Source organism: Phaseolus vulgaris, unplaced genomic scaffold (assembly GCF_000499845.2).
Source record: "Phaseolus vulgaris cultivar G19833 unplaced genomic scaffold, P. vulgaris v2.0 scaffold_15, whole genome shotgun sequence".
NCBI lineage: Eukaryota > Viridiplantae > Streptophyta > Magnoliopsida > Fabales > Fabaceae > Phaseolus > Phaseolus vulgaris.
Genome location: NW_027174084.1, coordinates 369667 through 382488, shown reverse-complemented (window position 1 = coordinate 382488; position 12822 = coordinate 369667). Strand labels below are relative to the sequence as shown.

At 32.0% G+C, this 12822-nt stretch overlaps 1 protein-coding gene across 1 annotated transcript; it reads right to left on the bottom strand.

The window, feature by feature from the left end:
- Window positions 1-2036: 2036 nt before the first annotated feature.
- On the bottom strand, window positions 2037-10277 carry LOC137817063 (factor of DNA methylation 4-like). The gene is made up of 8 exons (XM_068620288.1): window positions 10055-10277; window positions 9828-9894; window positions 8338-9454; window positions 7926-8128; window positions 7747-7815; window positions 7365-7646; window positions 6482-6700; window positions 2037-2524 (listed from the first exon to the last, which is right to left on the bottom strand). Exons 1-8 carry the CDS (start codon window positions 10174-10176, stop codon window positions 2300-2302), a joined length of 2304 nt encoding a protein of 767 aa, XP_068476389.1. The 5' UTR covers window positions 10177-10277; the 3' UTR covers window positions 2037-2299.
- Between the last annotated feature and the right edge of the window lie 2545 nt (window positions 10278-12822).

The window sequence follows — 12822 nt, the reverse complement described above, 5'->3', positions numbered from 1 at the left end:
GCTTCCAAGTCCCACCACCATTTATGTATTTCCAATTTTACCCTTCTTGATCTTTTTTGACTGCATGTTTCGGAGACTGTGATGGAGTGCAAGGGGAAGTTGATTAGTGAGAAGTGATTAGTGATTAGTGGTTAGTGATTATGAATGAGAGAGTGAGTGACAGCTTTTGTAGCACAAGCGTTTGACTTTTGTTTCTTGTTTCATACTGTTTTATTTTTTAATTAATTAATGTTGGGGTGTGCGCGTGAATTGTACGCTCCGATTAGTGTAGGAAATGCTGAAGCGGCTAGGGAAAAGAAGGTAGCCCGCGGCTAATTAGCATTTTTATTTTATAAAATGTTGGAATTATATTAGTATTTATTAATTCAATATATAGATTATTGTATTGTTCCATGTATCTATGGAACATCTAATACCAAAAGCAAGTCATTCTCACTTCCAACGCTGAAGCCAGAACTTGTAACTTTTAATTTTTTACATTTGATGCTCACTTTTATACATATAAGCAAATTTAATTATGAAGACATTTATAAATATTTAATCTATTGATTAATATTTCTAATCGAATAAATTAAAAACATTCCTTTAAAATTAAATTGTTTTATTCTCATTAATAATTATAATTATTAATTTTTTTGTGGAAATAATTTAAATTATCATACTAATATATTTGTATCTTCAAATAATTTAATATAAAAATAATTATTGTATTTTAGTTTTTAATTAAATAAAACTGGTAGGTGAGCTAAAATGAATTAACGAGCTAAAAACACTAGTCATCCCATCAAATTTGTGACAAACTGTCCTACTTTTATGCCCCTGTTCAAATTTGATGTTTCTACTTAAACAAACATAACATGTTAAAGTGAAAATAATTTGAAAATGAATCTTTCTACTAGCTTCGTCCTATATTGAGTGCTTTTGGTTCTCTTTTTATCTTAAGATATAACAAGCATTTCCCTACTACATGGGAGAGGGGATAAAAAATATTGAATTATTTAATAATTAAAGGTTACATTCCTATAATAATATTAAAATTATTGATTATTATGTTCAGTCTTATATTTATTTAACATAAAAATATTTATTAAAATAATTGTCTTTAAATATATAAAAAGTTTTCAAATTTAAAATTAATATTAGAAAGATGTTGATTGTAAGTAACTTTACTTTTTTTATTGTGAATAGAAATATATAAAAGGAAAATCAATCCTTGTCATATTCACATAAATAATTTATATATATATATATATAATGAATAGTATTTTGAATAGTTTAAGAGAATAACTAAATATAATTTAATTATTTTATTTATTTAATTACAGAAAATCGTTAGGAGTATTAATATCTTTCTTAAATCTAATCCATTTCTGATTTCAAATTTAGTTTCTAAGAAGGTTATATCTCTTTTAACAAAATTCCTATAACTAAGATTTGTTTAAGATTTTTATAGCTTCATTTTAACTCGGATTACAACACATTAGTAATAGAAAGGATATTATCATACCTTTAATTATATTAAGAACAATAAATGATACATTCATGAAATGCAGTACACAGCTTTGATCGGCCTCTTTACTTCTGAAAATTTTAAAAAAATAAAACTGTTTTTTAAATTGGTAAGAATCGCTCTCCAGAGAATATAAAGAAAAAAAAATGTCACCAAACGTTGACAACTGTTAATGCTTACAATCACTTAGAACTGTTTTTATTAACTTTTTATCAAATGATTTAACTTTTATTTTAATTGAGTATTACAATTTAACTTATTAACAACTTCTAAAAAAATAAATAACAAACAAGTTTAATAGTAAAAACATTCAATTAAGATATAAATTAAATTAGTTAATAAAGAATTATAGAATAGTTACATGAAATAAAATACTTGTCAACGTATTGGGACTCATTTGTATTGTAATGCTAAACTACGTACACCTTTGATTGAAATCACAACACATGATATGCATGGTTATATTTTCACCATTTTTAATTTTTGAATTAACAAGATAATAAACTATCAAATTAGAAGCACCACATGAATAACAACATAAATTCTCAAATTTAAACAATATAATGTGCAGCTTCACTTTCAACCAAGGTCTGATAAGATTTCAAATAAATTCTTAACTAAAATGGGCTGAACTAAAAATAGAAACCCGATTTCAAGAGGAAAAGGGTATTTAGTATGATATCAGTATTATACTAATTTGTCACTGTAACTAAATCCTGTTTTGTCACGTCACGACATGAACCTCGACGACAATAGAAAGAACCTAGAATTGAAGTTCAGCATGGGATCCTACCTCTTTCGCTTTAATTTCAATTGCCTGAATAAATATAAAACACCCTCCTTTAACGAAGCCCTCCTTCCTTCCTTTGAATTCCATATCTCGGGTATTGGGTATCTACCACTAGGATTGTACTCATTCAACTCCAGCAGAGCTGTAGTCACAGCTCGATACACCTCATCACCAAACTCCTCCTTTAAGGTTTTCAGTTTTTCATCTTCTTCATCTAAAATTTCCTGCATAATATATCCAACATATGTTAGATCGTGTTCCATGTTCGAGCATCAGAAAAAAAAAGTGCCAAGCATGAGCACAAAAACATGAGTGGCACCTTACCCTGCCAATTGATCTTTGTACAATATCTACATCATACCATTTTTTTTTAAATTAGTAAATATTTTATCTTGTTAATTATACTGTTTTGTTCCCTTACGAATAAGTTAGACAAATCATGACTTGATTTGTCCTCTTCAATCGTATACAAAGATATTTCAAAAATAAGCTACAATATAATATCAGCAATTATAACTAGCAATTATATGTAAATGTTCCCGATCATTACTTATAGAACGAATAGCAATGAACAAAGGTATCAAACCTCCTTTTTTTTGACATTGTATAAGGTTCAAATCCAGAATTGTTTGCTAGTTTGCTCACTCCTTTTTCCACATTTTCAGTGAGGCTCACGGTTTCTCGTTGTGACCTATTCTCAACACTTGATTTGTGGTTTCCTGTTCACGCTGCGGTTTCTGTTTGTAGTTTCTATTCTCATTCATGATTTGAGATTCTCGTCCACGTTGCGGTTTCTGTTTGTGCTCGCGATCCTTGATCTCGATCTTGATTCATGGTTCTCATTAGCGTGGCAGTTTCTGTTTGTGCTCATAGTCCCTATTCTCAATAGTGATTCATGGATCCCGCTCACGTCGGTTTTGTGTCTGTTCTTGTAGTTTCCATTCTCACTCGTGGTTCTTGATCGTGATTTTTGTTCAGTCATTGTTTTTGTCTGTGCTTGCAGTTTTGCTTGTGTCCGTGTATTTCTGTTCTCGCTCACAGTTCTTCAACCAAGTTTGTTTCATTTTCACATTACTTATTCATAGTTTTCCTTGTTTTGTTGTAACCGTGCTACTCGATCATCATGACAACTTTAGTTAAAAACAATGTGATTCAATGGGAAGAATTATACAACTGGGGAATTTCAATTCAAAATGTACATCAAAAGAAAAGAATTATGGGGTCAACTAGATGGCCTGGAAAGTAATTTGTCCATTCAAGAGCATTATTCCGGCTCTTTTTGAATTTGTGCACAGATCAATCTACCATATTATATGTTGTCATTCTCCAACTTTAGGCTGAGGGAGATCAATTTCTCCAACTTTATTCCGGCGCTTTGCTTAATAGGAATCTTGTTCGTTCTTTGGATGCATGCATTGGTGAACTTATGAGACTTACCCAAGGATTCATTTCTCATGATGTTGTCCTTCTAGAATCCATGACAATAGCATATGTTGCCCAAAGTAAAGACAAAGGACTAGATTTGTGACAAGTCCAATATTTTTCCTGCAAACAGTTTGGGCATCGCTTGTAACTAGAGTAAGAAGTTGTCATTATTGCAAACAATACAGTCATCATATCTCTGACTTTCCCCTCGTCCCCCATGAAAATCGAAAAAGGACGGAACAAGCATTTCATTGGGTACCAGTGACAAGATTTGTCCTCCTAACCATGATGCACCAATAATGGTGTTATACAACCTAATGTTAGTCGCACCACAACAATCTAGTAGAATGTCTCAAGCACATAATAAATATTCACCATACAGGTTTGATTCCTCCCATACTTCCTTGACTATTTCTCTCTCTAACACATGTATTCGTACTTGTTACTCACATGTTGTTGAAGACGTACACTGGGTAAAAGCAATGAATGATGAACTTCAGGCCCTTCAAGAAAATTTCACATGGATATTGTCTCTTGACCTCCTAATATAAAACCCATAGTTTGTAAATGGGTGTATTTTGTGAAACTAAATTCTAATGGTTCTCTTCATTACAAGGCTCAATTAGTTGCCTTAGGTAACAAGCAAAAGTACAAAATTGATTAAGACGAGACATTTGTTAGATCGAGCACTTACTACTAAGCCAAAAGCTATAGGTAATAATCAAGAAACAACACTTTCTAGTTATGAGCATAGCAGTCTAAACACCACGATTCGATTGTAACTTAACCCACAAAATCTGTCACAAGACATTTGATACACCTTGCAATAATCTCTCATTCAAGCAATTGCCCTCTTAGGAATCGAACTCTTTGATTGTGATTTCACCCATCTAGCCTCCGCCATAGAGCAATCAATGAAACTTGTAACAATCTCCGTCTCAACAATTATCTCATTGGAAATAAAACTCGTGACCTTAGCTTTAATACCAATTGTTGGATCGAACATTTATCACTAGGCCAAAAGTTATAGGTAATAGTTAAAGCAACTCTTTCTACTAAAGAGTGTAGCTTCCTAAGTGTCACGATTCAAATGTGACTTGACTCACCCACGAGACAACCGATACACCCTGCAACAACATTTACACCCGTTGCCAAAATGACAACTACTAGAACTATCCTTTCTTTGTCTACCACTAATGGATGGTCTCTTCATCAAATGGATGTAAAAAATGTCTTTCTACATGGTGACCTAACTAAAGATATTTACATGACTCCTCCTCAACGTTTGTGCTTCTCATTAGTGTGTGCAAGCTCAAATGATCCTTATATGGTCCGAAACAAGCTCCCAAAGCATGTTTGGCAGGTCTCGTTCTCCTCTTTGTGAGTTCTCCTTTACTCATTGTCAATATGACTCCTCTTTATTCATCTATCACATACCTACAAGCATTGTGCTTCTACTTCATGTTCATGATATAATTATCATTGGCATAGATCAGGCATTCATCCAAGAACTTTAACAATAAATACAAACCAGATTTCATATGAAAGACCTAGGTCACTAGCATTATTTTATTGGCCTTGAGATTCATTCTACCTCTAAAGGTACATTTCTCCATTAGCATAAATATACCACAATTTTAATCTCTATGGTTGGCCTCCAATCAGCTAATCCAACGAATACTCCTCTTGAAGTTAATGTCAAATATCACTATGGTGAAGGTGGTCCTTTGTCAAAACCTTTAATATATCAACAACTTATGGGTAGTCTTAATTGTTTGACTTTTACACGACCAGACATATCGTTTGTTGTTCAGCAGGTAATACTTTGTATAATTCACTACTTGAAAGAAACCTCTTGAAGCGATTTCTTCTTTCCCATTGAGACAACTTTTGAATTGATTGCTTATAGTGATGTTGATGGGGCTAGGAGTTCTGATACTCGACAGTGGATTATTGGTTGGTGCATGTTTCTTAACAACTTGTTGATCTCACAAAAAAATAAGAAAGCAAGCACGAATCACCAAATTATCTACTTAATCAGCGTATTGTGTCATGTCTACTACTTGTTCTAAAGTAATTTGGCTTTGTGGTCTTTTGGCTGAACTTGGATTTCCTCAAGTAGATCCAACGCCTCTTTAGGCTTGCAAATCCAATGTTCCATGAATGAATCAAGCATATTAAAGTAGATTGTCACTTTATTCACGAGAATTGTGAGAACCATATTATATCAATCTCTCACATCAATACTTAGTTTCAGTGCGAATAATCTCACCAAGGCTATTCCTCACCCACGACATAAGTTTCTTGTTAGCAAATTAATGTTCTTTGACCAGACACATCAATTTGAGGGTGGATGTGAAGAAGGAAATATGTCACCTTAATTTTATGATTTTGTTCTCTTAAAAATAAGCCAGACAGATCAATAATTGATATTGGTTCACTTCAATTCTATTTAATACTATTCCTAAGATAGACTACAAACAAATCAAACAATAGGATATTTGTAATTATGAATAGTAATTATATGTAAATAATCCAATCATTATTTACTAGACGAAAAACAATGAACGAAGGTATCAAACCTTTTCCCCACAGTTTTAGCTATTATGAAATGATGCAATGAAATTTTAAAGTACTTCTAGCTAGGCTAATAAGGAAATCAGGTAGTTTTCGCAATTAAAATGACCACATGAACAGTTCTAGGGATAAAAAAAGATGGCTTCAATTTGAACAAGTAATTCTGGAAATCAGTGTACCTTGGCCTTTTCTCCTTCCTTATCTGTTAAAACTTTAAATGGAAACCAGCTTGGATCTCTAAGATAAGCCTCGAACTGTGAGCACAACTCCACTGCTCTGACATCCGCTTCATCAGCAGAAAACTTTCTCCTGGCTGCTCTCACAAAGGGCTTTCCATCAAGCTCACCCATTCTTTTAACACAAATAATAGCCCGGTAACTGTTTGTCTTCCCCAGCCACTGTGAACAAGGAAATTATACTACATACAGAAAAATACAAACAGAAAGACAACTGTAGCAATAAGTAACACAACAAACTAGCCGAACTATAGAACATATTTGCTACAAGCTTAAGCATCATAGCAGTTTTATAGACAATGGATTTGACCTAATTCTGCCATTTTTTTTCAAAAATGTTAAACACGGATTTCAATCATATCCAGTAGACACCAACAAATACATAGCCATTTGACAAAGGGCCAGTAAGCAACCACATGATTCAAAGAAGATGATACCATTGCAAAACTGCAATTCTGAAGTATTGAGATAAAGGTTAAAGCACGGTATGTGTAGCTTGTGCAACATAGATAACAGATGAGTTCAAGTTATTGCAGCTAATCACCAATATCATATTCTGAAAATGATACAAATTATTAGACTATGATGACATTGATAATAGGTAGACGGCTAAACATGAACAGTATGCTGCGATTAATATACAACCAGTTGTATGTCAATTAAAAAAATCAAGACAAACCTAACTTTTGTTCACAATTTTACCTAGACAAATAAAAGCCCTCCCTCCCAGTGACTAAAATGATTAATTGGAAGAGACCTTTTAATCAAATGACTAAAGTTGAAATAACATCAAACAATACATTTAAGCTTAGAAAAATACACATACATGTATTAACTGCTTGCGAGCATCTTGCAACTCGTCATTGGTTTTACGTTCTTTGACAACAAGAGTTTGTAGAAGATCTTCGAGTCCTTCTAACTCCTCTTCCTTATTTTCAAGCTCCACTTTAATTGCATCCAATTTTTTTTTCTCCTCGTCACCCTCTCCTATGTGTTTCTTTACTTGAAGAGATCCCTTCAACTGTTGAATGTCCAATTCCAATGTTTGTTTGGCATCAAGTTTTTTTTGTAGTTCAAGAATTTTTTTATGCATTTTCTCCTTTTCTTTCTGCATTTAAAACACAAAAATGACTCTGTCAAAACTTTATTTGGATACATACAAAGGAATTAAATTAATCACTGGACAAAGAAGGACATGCAATCAGTGCCTTGTGTTCTTCTGCCAAATGCAATACTCTCTCATCCGCCTTTTTTTGCTCCATCATTGCCATACCATTCTGCGATAAATTAATCACTCTTCGAATTATTTAAATAAATGCAGCATTATTTGCACTTCACATAAAAAAATGGCAATATCCATAATTTTTAAGCAGCCAAAAATGATTACGTTTTTCTTTTCAAGGTAAAGTTTTTTTCTCTCATTCTCATTTTGCACTTGACATCTCTGAAGATCCTTCTCACATCTCTGAAGTTCCTTCTCACGGTCCTCTAATATTTTCCCCTGAGCACGCAGATCCAATCCGGCCTTTTCATGGGCCACATAAATTTTCTCCCAAACTTTTCGGGTTTCTTGCTGCATTTTTTTCATTTCTAATTGAACAGTGAAACACGAAGATACCGAGAAAGATTAGAAAATTTTCACTTCAAAGTAAAACAAAAAGTAGGCTATCTGGAAAGTATAGATATGATCACAACCAGATTGTTTCACCTTTCAACACAGAAACAACAAATAAGCTATGAGGAAAAAAGCAGAAGCAAAAAATAGGAATGCAAACAATTCACTTCAAACTTCAACGTACCATTATTATATGATTCAATCATTACTTCTTTCTCATTCATAACGCTGTTCAGGGACACATTAACATCATCATATTCGCTGCATACTCGTTCCAATTTCTCATTTTTCACTTTCAAGGTATTAGCTAAATCAGAGTAAAGCAGTGAAGTTTTCCTTTTCTCCTCTGCCTGTTTTCCAGAAACAGATTGCAAATCTCCATTCTTCTGAAGGTAATCACCGATTATAGTCTTGGAGAGGTAGTCATCATCACGGGCGACCCATCCATACAGTTTATTCCCTCGGTTTCGCGAAATGTAGTAATCTCTCTTACCACAGTGTTCTGCCTCAAAACTTCTTTCAAAGTTCATTGCATTGGTGAAACCCTCCCAGTCTTTGGTGAACTCTACAATCGCATAGCCTGAATGTCCATAACGGTTCCATAATGGCTGAACTTTCGTGGGATGAAATCCTTTCCGAGTAAACTCATCCCTTAGATTGGCACCACTATCACCAATACGCTTTCCGTTTTTAAATTCAGTGGCAATGTTTCCAACAACACCAATCCAAGGCCAGACAAATATCTGTTCTTTGGAAACATTTTCAGATATATCATTGACATTTCCAAGTCTATTGCTGGCAATGTTTAGTTGTCTATCATTGACAACATTTCTTAATTTATCATGCACAACGTTTTGTGGTCTATCAATGACAGCATTCTCTGGTCTATCAGCATTCTTTGGTCTATCAATGACGGCATTCTTTGGTCTATCAGCATTCTTTGGTCTATCAGCATTCTTTGGTCTATCAATGACGGCTTTCTTTGGTCTATCAGCATTCTTTGGCCTATCATGGGCAACTTTTTCAGATCTATTATTGACACCAATATATCTTTCAATGTATAATTGAAGGGCAGAGTGCTTGGCTAACTCTTTAATCCTCATGGTCCGTGAGTACCTTTCAAATCTCACTGCATGCTTCAAAAGTTCACTCAACGAGTAATCATTGTCCCGGCAAAAGGGACACCTATATGATGCCTTGGAGATTTCGAGTTTATAATAACCATCCTTCAAATCTTTATAATACTCGCGTTCATAGTAGTCGAAGTCAGACTCCCGGACTCGTCCTGGTTTACCGGACATCTGCAAATGAGAAATTTAAGATTAACCGCAAGCTTGGTGCCTATTAAACTTAAAAAAACAAATAATAGCTTATTCTGAAAATAAGTCCACCCACACATCTTATAACCTACACAACACAAGAGAAGATTAAAATTAAAATCAACACCATATGTATAAAAAAAAAACATACAATAGAAAAAAGGCAAGGCGATTATTTTCCTGAACGAAATTTTGAGTTTGTCTATTCATCAATATATTTCCCATGTTGCAGGTGGCCAACTCGCAGAGTACGAATAACACATGTCACTCTGTTTTTCTATTCTCACTCGTTCACGAAGCTTAAAACTAAACTAGCAGAATTTTCTGAGCAAGACGAAAGCCTAGAATGCAATACCTTGGGCAGGAAGAATCGCAATAGTGTTTGGCAACGGAGGAGTGACGAACTCTGACGTGGATCAAACCTGAAGACCAGATGAGAAAATCAAGAAACGATGTTAGAATAGAATTGCAGAAATGGACGATGAAACCCTTAACCCTTTCATGACAAACAAAATTTTGCAGAGTAGAAAAAAATTAAGAAATCATTAATCGACAACACAGTAGAGGCGGAAACATTGTTACCCTTGGCTCGACCACAAGCACAGAAATGTTAGGGTTTGTAGTTGAAAATGGAAGCTAGAGAGGAGAGGTTGTGAGAGGGAGAAAGCGGTTTTCCGTTCTGAGTAGTTGCAGGAAAAGCGCATGCACTCCGATTGGGTGTTCTTTTTCAACTACGCTCCATTTTACAGTAATTTTTAATCTCTGAGTTGTAGTTGAAAAGACTGATAAGTGAATACCATAAACTACTTCAAATATACAGTAGACGAGACCTATAAACTATTTTATCAATTATTATGATACTTTTAGAAAACGTTAATTTACCCATTTACACTATTAATTTACAACTTTTTTTTTGTATGATATTAATTTATATTTTTTTATTATAGATTATATATGTAAATATATTAATTAGTATTCCTATGTTTAATTATAATTTTAGTACATGATATAATTGATTCTAATCATTATGTTTATTTAATGTTACAAACTTATAATAAAAGGGTATTTTATTTATAATTTTAATATAGTGAATTATGATATTATATTTACTTAATGTTATTGTACTATTATTGAAATTTTATTAATATTTATTCAATTATAATTTTACCATAACTAAAATATTAAACCTTAAAGTTAATATTTAAAAAAATTGCTCTTTTTTATTTTTATTTTCTCTCATTTCTTCTTATAATCAAAGATTGGGTAATTTTGAAACAAATAAAAATTTTAATTACATTAATGTGAAGTGTTGATAATTTCTTAAACGGTCAATTTCATAATAGTAAAAGATTAAAAACAATTAAAATAGGAATGTTAGAAACATAATAAAAAAAAGTATTTCGCAGGCAATAAATTACGGAGAGAATGGTAATTTCATTACAAGGAATAGAAACAAAAGCATCAATCATTATATTTATTTATTTTGGAGTTTTTAAATTTTATTGTAGTTTTATTTTTTAAAAACATCAAATTAAAAAAAATATATTTAAATTGTTCTAACTTAAATCTTAAGTAATATGATACTATATTTTTCAACTTACCATAATAATATTCATATTGCATCAACCAATCTAAATCTCAGATATCTAACCCAGCCATGCATCACTAGTGGAAGACAAAAAAGTGCACACAAAGTGTTATTTCAAGCACATGTAATCAAATTTTGATTCTTACAAATCTCCTTCCTCCCATATTCAATTAGGTTGAAGTTTAGTATTTCTGTGTTTCATTATTTTGGTAAGCCCAATATAATATAATTTCTATTCATATGTGATTAGTGTGCATCATTTATAGAAAAAACGTGTTCTATGTGACCCATAACCAATTCTTGGATGCCAAACCCCATTATCCATAAAAAGTTAACATTTGCTAGAAAAGAAAAGCATGTGCAATTTGCAATAAATTAATAAATGCAAAATATAAATCACAGTGAATGTGCCTAAAATTAGGCACCGTATGATAAAGAAAAAGTGAATTCAAATTCCTATAACATACACATAAGAGAATTATATATAAAAAAAAGTAAAAAAATATGAAAAATATAAAAAAAAATTATATATAAAGATATGATAAAAAATTAATTTTCTTATTCTTTTGTGTATTTACATTGTAAATATATAATATATGGAGACTTTCTCACTCTGTTACAAGATAATTATGTAGTGATCCATTAATCATAAGATTTTATAATTATTAAATTAATTATATATAATTACGTACAATAATGTTCAATAATTTGATAAAAAATATTTAATTGAAAAATATTAAATATTATACTAATCATTTGCATATTTATATTTAAATGAAATTGTTATAGCTAAATTTACTTAATTACAAAATATTAAATATTATGAATATATTTGTGAAAGACATTTGACATGACACATGAAAGACATTTTTTATAGGGAGACATGGACAATAATCTTGTTATTGTAAACTTCAATTTAACTCCACACTTACAACAATATTACAAAAATATACGGAATAACAAAGAATGATTATTTGCACTATTACTTGTGAATTGAATATATCATGTCTGTCAAGTGGTACGACAAATAATATCATAGATATTGTACCCAAAAAAGAGTGACATCGATAGAAGTTATCATATGTTTGGTGCATATTGAACAATGTTATGACATTATTCGCATAAGAACAAAAGCATTCATTAACTTATGTCAGCGATTATGAGGAATTGGGTTAATAAAGGTATATTTTGATTAACAGTTGAGGAATAAGCTGCTGAATTTTTACACATCATTGCACACTGTAAAGAATCAAAGTGTTTCATTCCTTTTTCACAAGTATGGAAAACAATCTCTTAATAATGCAACTTTGACGTCGAAGGGAGAATTTTTAATTCAACCACCCGAGAGCGAGGTGTCACCTATTATACCCATACTTTAAGGTAACAGTGACAAACTAAAGTGTTACTTCACATACATGATGTATGACATGATTTTTAACTACATTGTGATTTTGCTATCCTTTAGGATTGTTTAGAAGCCACATATGACACTCATGTATGTGTGAAGGTCCCACAATCAAATGTCCTCGCTTTCACAAAAGAAAATATTGTTCAACTCATAATGTATTTGTAACTTGTGATTTTGATATGAGATTTACATACGTTATATTAAGGGATGCCCTTATTTATTAACCTAGAGTTAGTTCAGATTGATTTGCCATGCTTCATGCATGGTGATTTAGTACTTGGTGCTAATTATTATAAATGCAATGATTGTAGGAAAGTACTATGTTTGGAACGCCAACTTTATGCCAAAACCACA

Coding starts and splice junctions, on each gene's coding strand:
- LOC137817063 (XM_068620288.1), bottom strand. CDS start 10,176: ATGCGCTTTTCCTGCAACTACTCAGAACGGAAAACCGCTTTCTCCCTC. Junction 9,895..10,054: donor TGCTTGTGGTCGAGCCAAGG/GTAACAATGTTT, acceptor TCTGGTCTTCAG/GTTTGATCCACGTCAGAGTT. Junction 7,816..7,925: donor TTTACCTTGAAAAGAAAAAC/GTAATCATTTTT, acceptor AATTTATCGCAG/AATGGTATGGCAATGATGGA.